Source organism: Cariama cristata, unplaced genomic scaffold (genome assembly GCF_000690535.1).
Source record: "Cariama cristata isolate BGI_N322 unplaced genomic scaffold, ASM69053v1 scaffold23610, whole genome shotgun sequence".
In the NCBI taxonomy this organism is placed as follows: Eukaryota; Metazoa; Chordata; class Aves; order Cariamiformes; family Cariamidae; genus Cariama; species Cariama cristata.
Window position 1 is genome coordinate 1 of NW_009595635.1, and position 22,267 is coordinate 22,267.

The 22,267-nt window shown below is 39.7% G+C and overlaps 1 protein-coding gene across 1 annotated transcript in view; it reads left to right on the forward strand.

The window, feature by feature from the left end:
* The first annotated feature begins 5,701 nt into the window (after positions 1-5,701).
* LMO3 (LIM domain only 3 (rhombotin-like 2)) overlaps positions 5,702-22,267 on the forward strand; it is a 49,609-nt gene continuing 33,043 nt past the window's right edge. Inside the window, exon 1 of the mRNA XM_009702898.1 lies at positions 5,702-5,914. Within this exon, the coding sequence (XP_009701200.1) occupies positions 5,709-5,914 (206 nt within the window). The 5' untranslated portion in view covers positions 5,702-5,708. The remainder of the gene's footprint in view (positions 5,915-22,267) is intronic.

A 22,267-nucleotide genomic window follows, 5' to 3' on the forward strand; every position in this document is an offset into this window, starting at 1 on the left:
AAACAAGCTTTTAGGCCCAATCTAGCTTTCAAAAAGAGAAGGGGAAAGAAGAAGAGAAATCTTTTGTTTGGTGTCTCTTGGCAATCGACTAGCCATGTTGGCCAAATTCTTTTAATCTGTATCACTGCTCCCAGCTGTGGGACTGCATTCCCATTTTTAGTTTTTACCTAACCTCTTCTCTTTTCTTTTTTTTTCCCCACTTCCCAACCCACCTCCTTTATTAAAAAAAAAAAAAATTATAAAGGAAAAAAAATCAGATTCCTCTGTAGAAGAAGGGGCAGGAGGTGAAGTTTACTTATGTACCATGGAAAATTAACTAAAAAGTATACAGAAGAGACTATATTCAGAGTACTAAAATCCTTACTTTTATTTTTTTAAAAACCCCTGAGTGTTATGGAGTTGCGGTTACTTTGTTGTGTTAACTACAGAAGCTGAGACTGTGCGGATGAATGGCACAGAACAAGAGAGCATAATGGAGGCAATCAACCGTTAGGCTGGTTCACAATGCAATCCAGGCAATTAAAAGCTCACCAGAGTTTAAATGAAATGGCTCTACTTTTTTCTGTGCACCACACTGCACAGGCTATTATTTATGTCTCTTTTTTTAATTATGATTTCCCTTAAACTGTCAAATAACTCAGAATAGCAGGGTCTCGGAGGCAATAAGAATTTTCCACAGAACAATTTACATGCCAATCTAAAACTAGTTACGACTCCTGATGTGCTACATGTGAGTTCTCAAATGTTTCTTAGCTTCTGAAAACGTAACTTTTTTTTTTTAAGTCTATGTGTGTATTGTCCTGAGTTATTGGAGCTCTGACTGCTTTTAGGATGGAGCTACAAAGTGGGAAAGCATCGGAAAAGTATTCTTTTTATCTTCTACTAGATCTCTTGTTGACTGCATATTGTCTGTCAGTTTGGTATCTCTTAAAGACCAGTGCACTGATACATAATTTTCTCCAAACTGATTTTTTTTTTTTTTGAAGTAGAGGCAAGTTTTCCCTTTCTTGCTGTACGTGCTACTGTCCTTGGTAGAACGGTGTGCATGCCTCTGCAAAGAAGTGTGGGGTAGAGTGGTCTTTAAAAGTTTTTTTAAGTGATCCAGTGCATAATAATATCCAACTCTTCCTCAACCACAAACCGGAAAAGGAGTTCTGTGGGTCTTGTGCCGCGCTCAGCACCATCAGGGACCAATCCTGCTTACAGATGCTACTACATCACTAACAAAATACAGTTCATCATGTCAAATCTTCATTCCCTTTGATTTCTGAGAAGGGGGATGATTGGAGTTAAATGGATTTTTATTTCTCTGCCTTCCTCCAGGAGCCTAATTTAGCTTTTTCCAGCAATCTTTCTTCTTTATCTTGAAATCATAGTTACAAATCAGTTGACAGTGTTTCATCACATGATAATAACAATAACCAGGGATGGGAGTCAGTTGCATCAAACTTATTTGGGGAGACCGAGGGAAATCCAAAAACCAGCAAATGAGGTTATTAAGTTCTCCCTTCAAAAATCCTGAAGGTTGTGGATGGTGATGAAGAAGTCTTATTCCTGACACAGCTCTGCCGTTTATGTGCAGTATCTTGGGGATTGGGGGTGAAGGGAGGGAGGGAATGGAGGGAAGGATGGAGGAAGCCCTTGAAAGCATATTGGGGTGAAATAAAAATGGTTTGTTTGACAGTGACAGACTAGGCACTGAAATTTCTCAGTTCTGAGAACAGATCTGCTCTGTGATGCAGAGCATGGGTAGGACTCTGCAGAACTGAAGGGAAAGCTGGGTTTAATTTTATTTTTTTTTCTTTCTTTTTTACAGCCTGAGTGTAGCAGTTACGGAGCTATATGTTTTTTTGGAAGTGCTCCATAAGCTCTGCTTTCCTGGGGGAAGAGGAGAGGAGGGCGGCCAGGCAGCAGTGTTGTGTGCCATTACCTGCTATTTCAGCAGCGAGTAGTTTGGATGGTTTTGTGGGTGCTGTCCACCTCTGAAATGGTCCTTCCTGTGTCCTAAGAAATAAATGGGTACATAAACTACAGCCTGTGAAAAGCTGGCTGACAGTAAGCTGCAGGTATTCTTATTGCCAAATTAAGGGAGAGCTAAAAATACACGAGCACGTATCTGAGAAGTGTAACTGCATTGGGTATCTTATGGGAACGGTAAAGAGAAGAGAGACGGTCTGTGAGGTGATCTGCATTAAGGTGACTCATACAATACAGAAAAAAGTAATAAAATGTTGTGTTTTCAAAAGTAAGTGATTTAATCCAGGGCATGTGAAGAAAAGGGCATGTGCAAAGAATTTGGAGATATGTAAAACACTTCTTGGTGTGCTGTTTTACGCTTTGTTTTGTTTAGAATCTTTCTACACTTCTAAAAAAGAGGAATTTTTTGGGGGAATGAAGCAGTAGTTTGGGAATTTTTTTTAACTTTCATTAAAATAGAAGCAGCTTCATTGCAAGTGAAGTGCAAAAAGATCAGATCTATCAGAGGAGAAAAGCATTCCTTCCTTCCAAAAGCTGCTGCAGATTGAATCCCTAATCTGAAGATGCTGCCAGTGGGATGTCAGCACCACCTTTTCTCTCAGCCTCAGGAAAACAGACGTGCAGGGTTGCTAACACTACTTCCATGGGGTGTCTGCCCCTTTTCACTTGTCTCTGAAGGGAGGGTTTGGGCTAACTGACATGAATGACAGTGCTCTGTCTACTTTTCTCATATAGCAAATGTCTCAAAAACTGTGCCAGCGGTACATGCAAGACTGTCCGAGCTGCGGTTTTAAGTGTAATACAATAATCTCGTGTTTGCAGCATATACCTCAGGAATTATCATGCTTGATTATTGCAATTTGCTCAGATATTCACTGGTTTAGCCATGTTTCTGTGGCGCCTTGTTCCCTTCAGACGGCACAGGACAGTAGATCAGCCCGGATCAGAGACTGTCAGCCTGTGCTCTCTAACCCGTTTCCTTATCAGACGACAGAATTTTTACATTAAGATTTTTTTCTTTAAAGCCTTTAACTGTGTTAGCTTTTAGTTTATCCTGGTTTCCCTTGAGCTAAAGATTAAAGTCCTAGAACAGCCCTTCATGTTTCTGAACTTTTTTTACCGAGTTCCAAGAAGTTGATACAAATTCTGACTGAAGAGAGGGGCTGGGGATAAGCCTGTTGTTGGCACTTAGCAGATATTTATATTCTACTGTGATATGCAACTTTACAGATTAAGGCTTTTTGACCAAGTGAATGTATTAGAGTTCCATCACGACTTCCCTTTACAGTCTGGTATAGGTTCTTTACCAAAAATCTCTGATATTTTCACTGCTTTTAGTCATTTATTTGTAGCCATGTTATCCTGCTGCTTCGTGTGTGTACCCTGGACTCAGGGGAGTTGGTTGGCAACTGAGAATACCGTCAAGACTCAGCCTTTGTCTCATGGTGCTTGCTCAAGATAAGATGTGCGTGTTCGTTCCCGGATCTGCCAGAGACGTACTGTGGAGCTCTGTGCAGGTCGCTGGATCCCATCCTCTCCCTTGCGAACAAGAAACAGATCTTACGAGTTTAAGTGATGTAGGAGCTACGAGAGTAGCATTGATTGGGGAGTGATGGGAAGGCAGCAATGCCATATTTTTATACTTATTGATAGAAAAATACAGACCTTACACTTTTGTTATGAGCTTTAGATGTTATGCGGCAGTACTGCCGCGGTACTTCAGGATGCCCATTAGGAGAACTGTCTGCATATAACTGAACGACTAACTTAACAGATAAATATATTGCTCCAAAATGCATAATAGAGTGTATTGCAAAGAGGGGAGCAAGGCTGCTGTGCTCATATGTCACAATGAGAATTACTATTTCTAATTCAGTGATCAGCTTCGCAGGTGAAACTTGAGAGTTCAGCTTGGTAACCCTGGAAAGTCACTTAACTGGCTCTACGGTCACTGCGGTCCACATAAATTCAATGTATTCCATGTGCACATACGCATGGAGATTCCTGGGACGCCTGAGCCGGCGAGGCATTTAGCCTCTTGTCTTTGTAGCACTAATATCTGTAAAGGCACACTGTACCATTGCTTCAAAGATTACACTCATTTTCCTGTTTTCCTTATGACAGCTTTTTTTTTAAAAAAAAAAAGGCAGACCAACCCCCAAACCCCAACTTATTCATGTCATAGTTCCCTAAGCCTGCCTGTCTGTAGTGGTGTGTTACAGCACCAACCAAGATCTGCTGATAGAAGCTGGGACTGTAAAGCTTTCTTAACAGTAGGTAGTAGAGCATTCTTGATGAGGAGCACTTGAATTTGCTTTTCTTTGTTACAAAACCGTTTGACCTTTCACAGTCTCTGCATAATAACAGGGTGCCATACCCTGAATTTGGGGGTAAGATCTGGTTGTTGGCAACAGCATTTGTTCCCCAGTCTTGACAAATTCTCGTTGTAATATTCAGATGCACTTTACTGAGTAGCATTTTCTTTTAAGTTACATCTCTGGCTTTAAAACAGTGATATAATCTAATAATCGAACTGCCTGTCGGTTCTCTCTTTCTCTCTGGTGCCTGTTTGACATCCAGCAAAGCATCCACAGGGCTATGATTTTGCTTATTCTAAGAAACGACTTTCAAAGAATTGGTCTGAGTGTAATGGGACGGCAGTTCATGCAATTAACCAAGAGAGACCAATCTGTAGGCACTTTGGGGCGGTGACCTTCTCTCTCCGTTTACTGTAAAACTGAGGGCAATTGATTTTTTTGTATGGATCTCTGGAAGCTGGCTGCAGTGCTCTGTGTACCATCGCTCAACTGTGTTCCACTTTTACCAGTTCCCTCCCTTAAACAGTGGTTCAGGCATTTGAATTGTTATTTAAATGCTCTCTCTGCTATTGCATGAAAAGGCATATATACTTAATGGACACTACTGTACTCCTTGTCCCGAACTAGCTGTTGGCTAAAATAAGGGTTGGAAAGTGGGGCAGAGTTGGGGTTTTTTTGGTTTGGGTTTTTTTTTCGCCTTGATAAAGTAGCAACTCTCTGACCTTGTGAAGATTATTTAAAATCAGATTTTTCAGAAGGTCCTTACACAGCAGATTGTAACTAGAGATGCTGGTACTGAAGTCTCTGGAAATCTGATTTCTTCATTCATATGTCTAACGAGAACTGAAATCTTAAAAAAAAAACAAAACTCTCCCCCTCCAGCACCAAGATGTCTATATCAAACCTCCCTGAAACTACAGCCTTGTGCCTCTAATAGCTCTGATCTCTTCTTCTTTAAAATCTGGAGTGCTTTTGTATTTTATAAAGATAGTGCAAATAGCTAAATCTAAATATTTGGACTTATGTTTGCCATCACAGATATGCTGTTTATTGAAATTTTGGGTTGCCAAATAATTGGATACTTTGGGTGAAAGTGGATGACTTTTCAACTGAACTGTTTTAATTTTTTAATCCTATTTCTTTTCAGCAAAGAGACCAGGTAAATGAGGTGTTAAAGAGAAGCTGTGGAACTTAGAGCAGTGGAAGTTTCTGCTCTCAAATTTATCCTAACATTGTTTTCAGCTTGCTGTGGACTATCTAGGTTATCTCATCCTACAGTCTACACCATTTCCTTTTTAATGAACTGGGCGGGGGGGGGAGCGTGGAGGTGGAAGAAGAAAAGGGTGAGACTTGCACTCGAGAGAGTATCTGTTTTTCACTCTTTTCTTGTCTTGTCGTATTTCAGGTATACAAATGCTCTCAGTCCAGCCAGACACCAAGCCGAAAGGTTGTGCTGGCTGCAACCGTAAGATTAAAGACCGGTATCTTCTAAAAGCTCTGGACAAATATTGGCATGAAGACTGCTTGAAATGTGCCTGCTGTGACTGTCGCCTGGGCGAGGTGGGCTCTACCTTGTACACCAAAGCCAACCTTATCCTTTGTCGCAGAGACTATCTGAGGTAGGCCATGTCTTTCTTACATTCACTGACAAACTTGGTAAATCTGTTCAGTCCTTCCTATGTAGCTGCTATTGCATAAGCGGTACTTGAGGGCTGCAAGGCTGAGTATATATGGAGGTTGAGAAAATAAACACTGAAATACAGAGATAAAACTAAAATCTGAGTCAAAAAGCACACGTAACCAGGTCATGCAGGTGGTTGCCAGTTTTCTGATTCTAATACTAGGGGTCCTGTGCTCAGAGGAGGAAGAGGGTAAACACCCCCTCCCACGCTTCCCACAGCACCACGCTCCTGGGGAGCTGGTGGTCTCCTCCTCCTAGCAGCACAGTGGTGGCCAGGCGTAGCGGCCTGAAACCGCGTGTGTGGTTTTTCACTGTCTCCAGTGCAGGGTTTGAACTCTGTAAGTGAGGAGTACTTCACTCGTCTTCGCTTACCTACTCTCGTCCTCTTCGTTTGCCAAGGGATTTAATTTATGGTACAGGAAGCTTCTAAGAATATTGCATTTAGCTGTTAGAAGCTGGACCAAGGTGACCAACTGTATTCCCCGTGCTAAATAACCATGTCGCTAGTAGACCCAAATCTACTCTGGTTCTGATTTAACTCTGAGACCTAGGTGGTATGCTCGGTAACCTGTTGCCAGGTCTCATGAGACAGCAAATCATCACCTGATTTTCTTCTTGTTTGCTTGTGGACCTACATTCTCAAAAGTATTTGAGGTATAACTCGTAGCAAAGTACTGATGAGCAGCACTAGGCTACTTTATCTGCAGATTGTATGTGAATAAATAGGGCTACTTTGCAGGAGCCAGGTTTAATCGGGAAGTTTAGCTTCCCTAGGCTCTCAATAGTAAATAGAGAGAAAAGGCTCCTCTGGGGTGATTCAGAGCACCTATTTCCTATAGGAGCACCTCTCCTACGTTCCCTGTGGAGGAGGCCTAATGAGACTAGCTGCTCTAGGCTAACATGAACTTCTGGGAATATTTCCCCTGCCCCTGTAGTGAAGCCTACTCCTTTTAAAGGGACATTCAAGTCAGTAATACATTGGGGAAAAATTAAAATTCTCTTTGAATGTGTTAACTTACAAGTTCAGTTTAAGCACAGGTACCAAATAGGAGGTTCCCACACATCAATCAGTTCCCAAGTTACACAGCATGGGTAGGTTGGAATAGGAGTCAAGACCAAAGTGTTAACAATTATTGGTACTCTGGCTTACCACTTTACTTTCCTAGAGTGGAGGAAAAACCTTCACAAATACGTTGTGCGTTTGTTGAGCTGGGGCTGCAAGGCAGATCAGGTTCTTCAGACGTGGGCTTGGACTGCTTAGTGGTATAAGTGCTCTGCTACCCATTAAAACTCTAAAGTGAACATGAGACAGAGTGCTGGGAATTTAGCATAGCGTCTGCATCTTAAAGCCATTGTGTTAAAGCTGCCAAAGAAGTAGGTAACAAAACCTTACTTTTAAAAACGGGCAAGGAACTGTTTGAATAAAAGGCAGTTGTTGCACATGAACCTCGGTCACTTGTGATCTTAAAGCAGGTGTCTATAGAGAGAGTTCGGAACAGCTTCTGGGGGGGAAGGTAAATTCCTAATTCTTAAAACTCATTTTAAGAATCTTCCTACAACAAGTGCCTGCAGGAGTGAGAAAACTCTGCTGTGGCTGTTTGATCCCAGTTCCAAGTTTACTGGAGACTTTGAACTTACTGAATCTCCCAAATGCTAGTGCAGCAGGTCCAATGTTTTAAAATCAAATGTTTAAAATCAAAACCAAAACTGATCTAGTACTAGAGATGCGAGCAAAGCATTTCCCCAGCACAGATGCATACACACACACTGTTCCTCTCTGGTCTTTGAAGGTCTAACAAGAGTAAATATTTTGGTAACAGATTGTTAAAATTCATACTAAGCTATTCAGAGGAAGGAGACTGTATTTTTTTTATCTGTCATGACCACATTCAAAACTGGTGTTTCAGTTATTTGTTCATACACAACATTCACTTTTGTACCAGTGAAACCAGCATACATGAGAAATCCTATAATCAGTTTTAAGATGTTTCTGATTTTTGTCTCTGGGTTTACCAAGTCTTAATGAAGCTATCTTGTCATGAGCCTTTTTTTAGTGATACTTGTGAGTGCATAGATTTAAACTTGGTATTTACACTAAACTTCAAACTGATGCACTTAAGGTAATTGCAGATAGTCATTTACCTCATTGCATCTCATCTACTTAGTTATGCAGTGAACCTATAAAAGCGATCTTTTTAATGCTAATGTCGAAACTAGTTAAACGTTCCTTAGCTTTGTAGTCAAATAAGCTTTCATATTTAGCAACCCTCTTGATATGAATTTAAAGAACAAATTACTTTGTACTAATGATCAGATTAGGGTTCGATTATGGTTTCAAAGTATTCTCTTAATTTTTTTTGCTTTTTAACCATAAAGGGAGACTTTGCTACATATAAAACTGTTGTAACTTCCTATTAATTTATGTGGTGCCCTCTAGAGGATATGTGGCTTGAACGATACTATAAAGAGTAAAATTGCTTATTAACTTGTCTCTCCGTGTTCATTATGTCTTTCAATAAGACAACCATTCTACAGATGCTATAAGCAATAATGTAGCCAGTTTGGGTGCTTTAACATTCGTGGTTAAATTTGCAAACTATGTGATTGCATCTTTGGCTATTTGCAAAGATGCTTCTAGTAACTCTCATTTAGAGATGCCTGCCAAAAAACAAAACCCTCCCTCAGCCCTGATGCACACTCTTCTTCTCCATTTGAGCCCTGAGGTACACACTTTGAGCTTTTTATAAATACTCTGTATCTTCAGAACTTCAAAACTTGCTTTGCTTTAGCTGTCTTCTTTGGTAAAATTAGTTTTACTATATTAAAACCTTTTTCTCCGGGTTGGGGTGGGTTTAGGGGATGGAATAAATGTTTAATGAGGCAATGAGCTTGGAAGATGTTTTGGATGTGAGAGGTTTTACCCTGGAATCTGATTCATGTAAGTCACTCCAGCAGTTTCAGGGGTGGTGTATGACACCAAGGGTATTAAGGTGGCCACGGCAAGAATGAACTCTGTTTTGTTAACGAGGATGAGAAATGACTTGAGTAAAGAAAGGACTCAATGTTAGAAATAACATAGTCCGTGAAAATGATATGCAGAGTATAATTCCCCTGCAGGCTTCTGTCTCCTGCTTATACACTCTTGGGTTAGAAAGTGAAGACTTAATTTAAGGAACTTAGGTTTACGCCAATATTTCAAGTCCATTTACAGTAAGTGAAATATGCAAGAAGTTTTTTTTCCTTTTCTTTTTCCCTCCAGAGCTGTACAGTGACATCTTAATGTATCAGCCTGTCTTGCTCTCTCCTCTCTTCTGACTGGCAGCATGTCCATTTACAAGCACAATATTCCCTTTGAAATCTGTCATTACTGCCATTAATGACCAGTCGTTATGTTAACAGCCCTTGGGCTGTTAACATGTCAAGCTCGTTGTTAACTGGAATGTTACTACTTATTTAAACCGCAGGTATAAGTTGTGTGAAATGTGCTTTGGTTGTGCGTTCTGGGCTGCTTCTGCTCAAAACAATAGGGAAACAGCGGAGCGTTTGCCTTTGGGGTGCCAAGGGATTTGCTTTCTGTTCCATCTGCTCATCTGATTTCTGCATATTTGTGAGGTCCTCCTACCCCTGGGCAGCCTCCTAATTTCAGGTGCAACTGTGTGCAATTCTGTCTCTTAGCCTTGCGTGCAAATGGGCAGCCGTGGATATTTCCAGATGCAAAGTAATGCCTGCCGCACATTTGAGATTAATATCTGGCCCCTAAAAGTGTGAAATGAAAGACCGACAATTACATGTAACACAGTTGTATTAAATAATGAGCTTCCTCGGATGCAGCGAAAATATGAAAGTACAGCTGTGCTAAGCTAGTAGCAATGTAGGTCAATCACCCTTTTCACTTAGGTTTTTAACTACGCAAACCCTGCTGAGCGACCAATGACTACAAAGTGCTGTTTCATTCCTATTTAATTTTGGCAGCATTTTACTGAAGAGCAGGCATTCATGCAGCTAAATTATCTTCACCGTTTCTGGTTTTAACTTCAGCTCCATGACACTAAATGTTGGAGTGCATATCTCTTAGTAAACACAAAGGATATGGTTTCAGATTTATTTTTTCTTCAAATCCATCTCTTAACATGGAAATTGAATTAAACTTTTATTACTTTTCACATAATTTCTCTAGCCAGGCAAACAGATCATAGAAAAAGGATTAACTTAACTAACATATTGGGGTGGAATTTTTACCATTAAACACATCTAGAACCTCATCGTCGATGGGGAGGATCGTGACACAAAACTCTACCACCCTACCACCCAACCTTGGTATTGATTTTCCTCGTAAATGTAGTACTGCAGGCTTTAAAAGTACCACTGAATAGCTATAAAAATGAGCAGATCACTATTCCTGAAGAAAGGGGCAGATCGTGTTGGGTTTTTTTTCTTCCTCACTTTCTAGTTTGAAGACCTGAGACAAACCAAGTTTTAAAACACGTATATTGGATGAGATCTTGTAAATAATGAGACATGACTACAGAAAGTAAAGTGTTCAACCATAAGCATTGTAAAAATGTTGCCTCTGTAAAATACTTAGCTTCTGCAAGGATGCAGACTGAAAAGAGTACCTGTACAACTGGTCACACTCTATATTTAAAAAACTACTATGTAGGAGTACTTAGAGAGGCTTAAAATGTCTTGTGACCTGGTACTGATTAGCAGATCCTATTTCTTTCTCGTGTCGTGGGAAGTGCACATTAAGTATTTCAAACATCTAAGATATCAACTCTCTCAAATACATGTATAAATACTCTATATGCATATTTTCACAGGTAGTGGGTTATAAGGTGTTTTCAAAATGACACCTCAGTATGCTTCTTGCGCAGCTTGATTAAATAAGGGTAGATCTTTAAAGATGTAAGCACTCTGAGTTTTCAGGAGCATTGAGGTATTTACAGAAGTGAGGCTTAAGAGAGCTCTGCTTTCTTCACTAAGGCTTTGTAGAACCAAACCCTTATTTGTACACTGATATACTTGCTGCAATGCATTGAGGTATTCAAGGGAGTACTAGGTTGCAGGAATAGGCCCTAAAAATACTTTAAAATAGATAGAGAAATGGTAGGTATAGTGATCCGCTTGTTCTAATTTTGCTGTGCAAGATGAATGTTCTCCTAAACTTACATTAATTGTATCATTTAGCATGTCTTGGAAAAAAAAGGCAGGAATACTCTCTCCTCCACTAATTGCCAAAGGTTTTAAAACCCTCCAAACACCTTAACAGTTGTTGAACGGTTAAGGGTATGCTACAAGGAGAGTAATGCATGTACGCACAATTAATCCACCAACTTGCGAAGAATAATGCTTTTGATTTAGTTACACTCTGGCTAGTTTGGCTTGTTCTTATTTTACTTCATCTATGATAGCTTTTAATAAGAAACATTCAATTAAGCTGTTAAAATTGGTGTTTAAGTCATGTTGAAATGCTGTAAAATGTATGTGTTCAAATTTGACAAAAAATTCAGTAGTTCCATGTGTTTCCCCGTATCTGCCGGTATTTTTCCTCAGAGCTGCCAAATTTTTAATAATTGTGTTATTTTTAGTGGCTTAAAGTACACAGTTTAATTTCCAAGAATGTGAATGTTCCCTCTTACAAGGCTTCTTGAAAACCAGACGCTTCTCGTGCGTTGTCAAAATACCTCATTAATCCCCTGGAAATGTTCAAAGAATTTCAGGAGACTTTTCAGATGAAAGTACAGTGCCTCTTAAAGCATGTCCTACAGCTCTCCATTACCTTACTACAGTATGGTTGGTGTATTTTGATGGAAAATTATTTTACTACAAAGATGTTGTCATTACATAGCAGCTTGATAAAGCTTAATAAAAGCAGTGATTTTTGGGGCAGCCTAGGTAAGTCTGCAGTGCCGGAGGATGGGATAACGTTCTTGGTGAAAGTACAACAATTCTATAGGTCTGCTTAGTATTTACTGTAACCTTTCTTATTTTCTGCAACTTTCTTGATTTCTTCCTTGCTGAATTTTTCCTCAGAAGTGACTTTGTAACTAGTGTTTTTGAAAATGTTTAAAATAATACCTATATTAAAATTATTTACTTCAGGAGTAAATATTATCAACTATATTATGACATGTGATTTGACATCCAAGGTTTAATTGGAAAATTTCTGTATTTTTGGCCAGAAGCATATGTGAAACAATGCATCTATGTATAATGCAGTAGAATAATATTTAGCTCTTAGTGTCTAGCACAGAGATGTCTTTAAGAAGTTCTGATCTCTGCTACATATCGGTTCCTTTAAAAAAAAAAATCAAAATTATTTAATTTGCTTGAAATTTTAACAGTTGTGCATATTTTACCCAAAACTGAAAAATGGGTCTGTTCTATGTAATTTTAAAAAAAGTTTCTTACTGAATTTTGTTACATTGTATTTGCTATATGGTTCAAATATTCTAGCTAATAGATAACATTCCTTCTTGATGTGAACATTTGAATAATATATAGTAATTGAAATGGACAGCATTGTTACATGCCTTCAGCCCTCCTGACTTTTAGGAATTGCCTTCTCTTGTAATTTCTCACTGAAGTTAAATATATTCACGGTGGATTTGGAAACCAAAATACACAGTGTGCAATACTGAAATGATTTCTAAATGAAATTGTTCTTAACTATCGCTGTCCTTAAGAATCCATATTTTGGGTATACCTTAATAAATGCCTTGAGGTTTTTTTGATGGCTAGCTTCCCGGTGGATTCCTTAATACGATGATGGATGACCTTTTAAATAAATCTAAGTAGGAGTTACCAGTTTACTTTTTTTTCTGGTCAAAATATTCTTGTATTTTTGGAATTTTTCAGACACAAACTCCTGAAGCAATGAGACTACATTGTCAAAAAGCCTTCCATGTTTTACATGTAACGTAATTCCTGTACCGTTGCTTTACACCTTCCTGAGGCTGCTTCTTGCATATTCTGAGTCAGTTAGCCTTTTGACACTTGAGTCTCGTTGTATGTGATTGATACTTTTTAAAATGGCTCTGCATATCAGTAGATTCATATTTTAAAAGAGAAAAAGCTGTTTAAGTCGTCTTTAGAATGTGCTGCTTTTGTAGATGTATGTATGAATCTATCAAATAATCATCTTCCTGAAAAAGGACAGATGGAAAAGGTAGCTGTACCTGATCAGGCAAAAAAAAAAAAAAAAGTCTGTAATGGGCTAGAAATAACTAAAGTTTTAATTTACAGTAACTGCTGGTTCTGCTTCTTTCTAATATTTAGAAAGGTATTAAAAACAAACAAACAAAACCCCTGAAACAGATCCTGGGTCAAAAATTCACAAAAGTGGTGTCAGATCTTGACTACATACTAGTGAAAATATAAATTGCTCAAACAGGATAAGTTGTTCAGCCAAATTTGATCTTTAGCAAGCCATGTATCAAAATGAATCAAAATACAGCTAAGATGCCTTGCAAGTGCTTGATGCTTCTGTCTTCTCCGCACATCTGCTTGGTATACTTACGTGGGTCTTTATGTAGAAATCATGGTGGAATTCTGCACCCTGCGTTATACAGGTACTTGCAATATGATCATTGTCCTGTCTTCTCGAAAACCAGTTAAGACAGACTTCAAATGTATGGTAACAATTAAGCATCTTGATAGCCGCATGGCAATCGGTAAGGTTAGTTGCAGACTTAATTTAAGCAAGTGCTAAAGGGTTATGATGGAGTGTCAGTATAGCGTATTCACAATTCAGTCCCTCTCCCAGTGTCACATCACAACTGCCGCTGTCCACAACTAGAGAATATTTAGCATCTCTTCTTCAAAGAGCACAATAGCCTCAGTTATTAACTGCAAAATATTTTCCTTTGGGATTAGAGTGAACCCTGTTTATCTATTTTATAACAAAACACAACACAAGGGAACTTTTCACTAGCAGAAAATCGCTACTTTTATAAAAGAGAAGAGCATGTTCAACTCTGGAATGACTTTCCTCGAGAAATTCTCCTGCAGGTTTTGAGTGAAGTGACATTCTGCAGTACTGGAATTTAAGCTTTTCATCTTTTCGTTTGCAAAAAATGATAATGTCTTATGTTGGCACATAGTGGATGAAAGTGAGAATTGCACAACGCACAAAGATAAAATTATTTTGGGGGGGTGAGAGCAGAGAACATCAGGGATTTTATTGTATCTTTTCTACATTTGGGGGAGGTGAGCATAAGTGAGTAAGTCAAGTTATGTATTTGGATATACTGTAAGTGGTGAGATATTGGACTAATTAGGAAGACACTATACTACACCAGGTAGCAAATGTCCCCTTGCTCTTGTATCTCTGCTCTCATATCACACCTTTGTTTTGAACAAAGCTTGAACCGTTGGATTTTATGTACAGGAGTTATCACTTTTCTCTCTTGATACTAAAATGTGCAAAATGCTTGTGAATCAAACCTGGGTTTTGTTCAAGACAAGCTTCCAAGCCATAAATATCAGCATACGCAGAGTCTCAGGTCCTAGCTTAGCGAATGGTATTTATTATATTGTAACCCTGCATTGAACAGTATTATTGTTCCACTATGGGACAAAATAAATTTTATTTTTATTTTATAATGTTATTTCTTTGCAGATGCCTTAAAGAGAAATATGTATTAGAGAAAAGTTGATGCAAATACAGATTTAATAATTATGTCCCCCTTTAAATACATCTGCTCTAAGAAAGAGAGGAATATGTTATTTCTGATCAACTTCTAAAAATAGTTCCAGTAACAATCACTGAACTTGGCTTTGTCTTTTAGATAAATTTATCGGAAGGATTTCTAGGTAGCCATATCTTAAGTGAGTTATAGGCTATAGATTAGGGACGGGAATAACAATTGCAATCACTGTGAATTATTGTCTTAGTTCTCATCTTCTGTCACTGTGGTTGCGTCTACATAAATCTTATTTTTCTGAAGTCAGGACTGTTACCTTCCAAGCTACTATTCTTTCTCAAAATTTGCGTTAAAAAATTAAGATGTTTGTTTGTTTTAGATAGTAGAAAACTTAAGAATTCATCTTTCCATAAAGAAACAAATTGCATTTTTCTGCTTATTAATTTGTGTTAAACCAATTTTACACAGAATTCAGAAGTTTCTAGGATTTGAGATTTGGGTTTACAAAAAAGTCCCCAAAACTTTCCAGAGAAATCTTTATAAGCCTAATGTGTCTGCCTTGTACAAAGCGTCGAGAAGGGGGAGGGCAGCCTCAATAAGGAGCTGTTCTGCACTGGTTTTTGCTTCCTTATTTAATTTGTAATCTGATACACTTAAGGACACTTTATACTAAAACAACATTAACCCTAATCCTACAGATGTATGCTACATGCTTGACTTGATGTACCCTGAATAATCCTATTGAAAGCTATAAGGCCTATTAATTTAGAAACATGCCTTAGTAAAGCCAAATATTTAAAATTGGAATGGCTTTGCCTGCAAACCTGTATTGAATTGCTCTGTCCTTGTTTTTCGTGTGCTATGTACTGTACAGGAATTACCCCTACCCACAGCATGACATCCCTCCCTGGTCCAGGAAAAGCTCAAACCCGCAACTCTGCTCCTGGCCACGCACCTTGCTGCCATGTCTAGGATGTCAGTCAAAGTTTTGACACCTGTAACAACCTTGCCCTGTTTCTTTCTGATGGAAAGGATGGTTATTTGTATGCTAATCCTACATACCACCATCCCCAAATCAAACTGTTGGTGGATGATTTAAGGGTCTAACTCTACGTTTCTCTCTACAACCCATTGGCAGCTCATGGGCTCTGCTCTCTGCAGTTTTCCTGGGAGAGAGCGGTAGGAGGTGGGACAAATCGTTATTAAAAAGCCCTGGGATTTTGTGTTCATGTTTGTGAATCTTGGGTTCTCAATTCACTTTCTCTTCGTGCTCCAAAATTGTGCTAATGAACCTGTCCTGTGTACTTAGCAGCTTCAGACTTCTAGAAGGATGTGTTCATTTTTATAGAGATATTAAATTCATGCATTTTTATACTCCATATAGTATTAAAAAAAATAAAAATGCAGAATGACATTGAATACTGATAACAGGGAGCAGCAAAAAGTAAATTAAAATATATTCTTTCTGCTCAGAATTTCACTTATTAAAACAATCTTAAAACCTAGAGGAAATACTGCAAACATTTCAGCGAGTGTGCTGGTTCCAGTGAGCCTGGCTGTACTCTGAAGTTAGCCAAGAGCGCTTCCCCCAGCACCTCCTTACCTAATTCAGTCATAATGCGGAGTGAACCGCTAGTAAAAAAAGTCAGTGAGGAAAACAAAGAGAAACGACTACTTCAGGAGCACACATCCAACGGTGGGTGTCTTCTGTGCTCTTCTGAGGCCTTTCATTACGATCCCTGATGTGTCCCTGTCAGGGTCCCGATTACTGTCTGTCTCAAGGTGCAGGACAGCCCGAGTGTTTTCCTGTAATAACTATAATAGCATCTTACTACTTCTCCCTCTTCCTTGTGTCTTTTAAGTAGATTCTCATCTGATAGTTATAGATAAAATACACAAATATATTTTATAAGAGCACCTCTGAAATGTGTAGGGTAGGTGGTAGTGCCCATTGCAAATTCTTTAACAATTTGGCCATGGAATAATTTGAAGGTAAGCACAAGAAGTACAACCTCTTCCTGCTATGGTAAGCAGATGATTGCTTTCATCCACTTCTTTTCCCTCCTTATACAAATGTACCTCCTCTACTAAAAGGTCCCTGAGGTTTACTCTGAATAAAAGCTAGTATATATTTGCAAAATTTACTATAATTTGTCAGATTATCAGTGTTAATAGGCGTGTACTGTGTCTGAACAAGTAAAGCTGGAACCAACTATCCTAAGTAATCTTGTTATTAATCACATAGTCTTACTATGTTGGCAGATAAACAGTTTTCCTCGTGACCTTGAAAAAGTAATTTTTACCTATTTTATATATGTGTGTGTATAAATATGTGTAAGGTTATTTCAGCAGATGTACAACCACTCTATAATTTTTTTGTCTGATGCCTTCATTTTAACCACCACAAATCCTTTCTTTTGAAGTCCAGCTCTTTCTACTCATAACCTGATCCTTCTGGTTTTAAGCTGTGCTTTTTGGAACAGGTAGCTCTTGCCACTGGCTCCTACGTGCCTCCTGTTTGGCTTATTGGTGCAATACTGTCAATATTATATAAGTAGTGTAGTGTTGCTTTTAGCAGAGTTTCAAAAAGCTGGTATGGGGACAAGTATTCTTATTCCACCACCACCACCACCACCCCCCCCCCCAAAAAAATTGGAATGGGAAGGAAACAAATTTAGACAATTATTGCAAGCATGTTTAGTTTCCCAGAAAATCTTGCCTAAGTAGGGAGATGTGATTCTTGTCAATGTAAGCCTGGAAACCACTGTCCCTGAAAGGCACTAGAGAACTAACCTTCTTACCTCCCAAACTTTGAAGAACTATTTTATGTATGCTTCTGAGCACTACTACTTTGAATCCTTAAGCTCTAGCTGACCTTTTGTGGAACCAAATCTGACTTAGACCCAATGTACTTGTCGGTTGAGAAAAGTCATTGAGAAGCACAGTTCCATAGCCAATACGCTATCGTAGCTTCCAGCAGCTCCTTGCTTTCCAGACTAGGTGGTAACATACAAAGATGGCATCTTCCTGATAGGACGACTAGACCAAGTATTACCAGTGTATTTGCTGTCTGCCTCTTGGTTTGTGACAGTCAAAAAACCAAACAACCCGACACACAACAGTTACTGCTAATTCAGCCTCACTGCAGTGTTACTTGTTGAAGGCACTACTGCTGATGGGCGGAGGATGCACTGCAGAGTTCTTGTGTCTGCCCCTGCTTCAGTGGCATATCTCTGGTGGCCACTGTAGTCCCTTCTTCCTTCAGCTGCGTTCGAGGTGCAGAAGTAGGTATGGTTCCAGTTTTTATATGAAAAAGCTAGAGAAGCAAAAGGGTTAACAGCTGCACCTTTTTCTCTGCCTTCCCTGAAATTTCAGAATGCCAAAGATGACAGATACGTGATGCTAGTGTAGGCGAATGTCCTTCCTCATCAGTAATATTTGGGGAGGAAAAATTATTAAATTGCAAATTTAAGAAAACTTGTCAAGAGAAGACAACATCAGTTGTCGTTAGATGGGACCCCTGCTTTCTGTTCCTAAAACTAAATGCAGTCACCAAGACAGCTGCATCTGGGCGGATCACTCTTCCGTAGATTTGCAGTCTTGCTGTCAGTTTTCCATCCTCCCTGTGCTCAAAGGCAACAACAGCAAACTGGACAACTCCCCACTTTTTAGTGATTGGGAGAGAGTGACAGTTTGTGTGCTGAAAACTGAGCAGTTTTGCTGCAAGATTAATTCTGGAGATCTTCTTGTCATTCTGGATGTGGGGGTGTGTGAACAGAGGCTGCCCATCGCATGCAGAAGTTTTGGTAAGGAAGAAATTCCTGTTGAGAGTAATCCAACATTTCTCTGTGCTCTGCATCACTGTTGCCACCACTACCACCCTTCCCTCCACCAAAAAAATCAAACTGAAAAACATGAGAAACAAGTCCTATCGCATTGTATTAGCTCCTCCATGATAAGGATATGGAAAATATAACAGTTTCTCACTAGAAAACAGATGAAAGCAGCACATGCAGCAAGGCAGAAGATGTCTAAATTATGGCAGCAGATGTTTGACTCTCCTAGATGTAAAAGGTCAACTCCAAAAGGCAGGCTGGGAAAAAAGTTCCAGTAAAGGGACAAGAAAGAATAAGGCTTAAAGTCAAAGCATGTTTCTGTATTTGTCCCAACATAAATGATGTCTAGTCCCACACATGATATTTATATCAAATGTTTCTTCTTACGGTCCTAACTGCATTAAGCATGCTGTTGTTGCTTCCTTAATGCAATCTCCAAAGGTCAATCAAGTTAAAGAGTCAGGCTGATGAGATTAGATATTACTTTAAAAAATGACCAAAAAAAGTGTGTTTGGAGAGAGACCTGCACATGTCTCCAATATAATTCTGTCTGGTTTGGTCCAGGTTCCTGTATCTTTTCCTGGAAACACTGTGAACTGAACCGATCCACTTTAGCTCTGAGTGTGATTTCTCGTTCTCTGGTAATAGCTGAGGTATCTACGTGTTCTTGGGGAGAGATGAGGGAGTCTTCTGGACACAGGACAAAAATAAAATGACATGTTTAAGTGCTTTTTTTAATGCTCTAGGGAGATTTTACTATCTGAATTGTGTGCAGTGAGCAGGGATTTTTCATTTCATACATCATTCACGAGCTGCTGCAGTGATTCCAAAAAGTCACACAAGCTGAGTCGCTGCTTGCACCAAAGCACAGAATTTTTCATTTGTGAGTTTTAACAATGGATGTCAGAGCTTTATTAAGGCTTCACCCAAAATTTGCACTGGGGAGGTACAATGTCAGGTGTTAGAGTAATGTATCTGAGGATACACAGTAATGGCAAGATCCAGCATCTTTTTTCCTTCCTCTCCTTGTTCTCCCATTGCTATTAACTTGAGGCACAAGGAAGGCGAGCAGGTCCTCAGCTTTGTCTTTAGTCTACATATTAAAGTCTTGTGGTAGCACTAGCTGAGGGCTTTGTTTTACATTAGGCCATTGCACTGATACAGAGCTGTGAGTGGCATGTGAAGTTTGTCTCTGTTTTTACCCTTGCATGCATTTATTTAGGATTAGTCAACACCTTTTCCAGCAGTTGTGAAGTGTCTGGGATGATATACTAAATGTGAGGTGATTTAAATCTAGTTTTATGAGTATTTTTCATATGCTTTAGAGGTTTTGTAGCACATGTATGAATCTTTAATTGCTATAGTAAAAAACAGCGGGTGAGGGAAGAACCTTTTCTGGCAATGTCACTTATGAATGCTGAAGTTAGACTGACCTTCTGTGTCTGTCAGCAGAGTTGAAGTGAATGGATACACAAGACTGGACAGATGGGTGAGCATCTTGTTTTATAGAGTTACATAGCAGTTACCATCCATGTGCCCACCATCAGCTTTCTGGCTTTTTCTGTAGTCTCAAGAAATCAAGCAACCTAATTACCTGTCAGCCCTTATAGTTCAGCTGTGTTAAAGAGAGACTTGTTACTGATGTGTCCATATTGCGTTCTTTAGAAATGAAGGAATGCAAATGGGTCAGTTTATTACCTTCTTTTTTTTTTTAATGATGGAGGGGGCTGCATTCCAGTTATGAAAGGCTCTTCCTGGACAGCGTAGCACGCACCCTCCCAAGGCAGGCTGCACGGGAGGAGGCAAGCCTTCTGCAGGAGCTGGGACAACCACCCCCTGTTCAAGGAGGTGCCCTTTCAAGGCAAAGGGGGAAGCTAGATACAGTCTCAGCATTCCTGGTAGGATCACTCTGTATAAATACCCTGGGCTTTTGTTAATTTTTTTTGTTTGCAGACAGCAGGGCAGCTAAATGCTCCCTCTCGTGTTGTGAGGGGGTGGGAGAGTTCAGGCTGCAGAGCTGGCACGTAATGGTCATGACAGGCAAAGACAAGCTCTGTATCTGGAAGGCTCAGGGCCGTAGCTCTCTGAGCCATGGTGGCCGATGTGACAGCGCACCAGACTCTCCTTCAGCCTCTGCAGTGCTTTTTTCTGACAGCCTTTTGTAGCCCAGTACCATTCTGCTCTGCGTCCTTTCTGTTCATTCCCAGCCTAGATTTTCCAGTTATACAGCTCCTTTCTGTCAGGATGAGGGAAGCCCTGGTGGGAACCTCCCCAGAGAGGTCCTAGTGGAGGCTACACAGACTATTCGGGAAACAGTTAAAAGACCAGCAATTGCCATCCCATGCAGTGGCAAAATTTCAACTTAAAATTCTTAAAGTTATTTTTGTACCCATACAGCCCTGTGCTGCTTCAGCTGCCAAAGGAGCTCAGCATAATGTTGACAGGTCTATCCACAACATCTGCTGTGAACCCTCCTTTGGTTCTGCCAAAGCAGACTTTGTAGGATGGGCCCTTGGAAAGGAGCTCGTGGTCGTGTTCCCCCATTCTCACGGCAATTCCCCCTCGGTTGGATGCAGGGCCTGCAGAGCCCATTTATCTTCTTCCAGCCCCTTCATCTGGCACTCGGCACCTACAGGAGGGCAGGAATCTGAAAACAGGCTTTGTTATGACAGAGATCTCCAGATCTCGTAGCAGATGTTGCTGGTGAGAAGCAATTTTGTTCCAGCCAAACCTTCTTCAGCTCTGCTGAGGAGATGCATAGAGAATCTCATAAGGCTAGAGGCTTTGGCAAGGAAACTCAGCATTTACCAATGCCAGCTACTCTCTATATTTCTTTTTGAAGGCTATGTAGAGCAAATGATCTCTTCTCTGTCTCTGTGAAACAGCTGTAAATTTCTCTTCCTTTAAAACCTCCACCTATTAAACAACCCTGACAACAGCCAACAGTTATCAGATGCAAAATGAACTGTGTGCCTAGGATAAAGTGTTGTGTATCTGCCTCTCCTGATCGATCCACTGGACGTTTCATACGCCAGCGCTTTAATTTAAAATATTCTCAGGAAGTACAAATCCCTGGTAATTTCCATAACAGCATTTTAAAAAGTCTTGTCACCTTTTAAAAAGATACTTGCTTCCCCTTTTCTCTCTGTCCCTCCCCAGTTCCATCCATTGTTCACTTTACCCTTATCCTCTGTATACAGACTGCTGCTTTACCTTGTGCTGCAGTCCCCTCTGCTTTGGACCCAGAAGATCTAACCAAGATATTTTTAGCTTACTTTAAATCAGTGTTTGTGATAATCCCTTTCCAATAATTCCCAGGAGCTAAAAAACCTTTCCTCATTTAAAGGGAGGAAGTTTTGCCTTACATTTGGACCTGGCACTGCATTATTTCTATCTTGCTGCCCAAAGTGTCTGTTCCCTTGAGGCTGAGAAAATGTCCAGTTCTGGTTTTTATAGTAGAGACAACTGAGATCTTGGAAGTGATTTGCGTACCACAAGATGTTTTTGTGGAGCGATGATTTTACCCAAACTCTCTAAAAAATTAAGTCAATCCTGCTTGTTTTCTTTTCTGACCATGATGATTCTATTCCAAAGGGGGGGAAAAGTCATATTTCTTTAAAGGAGCAATTAAAAAGTAAACAATGCATCACTTTTGCATCTGAGTAATTTTGTATACTTCAATTGATTTTATTCTTGTGACTAATTATCTGAACATTAACCATTTATGATGCTTGTAGTTCAGGGTGCTTGGTGAAAGTCACGTTCAAGTTCAGCAAAGCTGATGAATTTTCTGAAAGTGCTCCACATTCC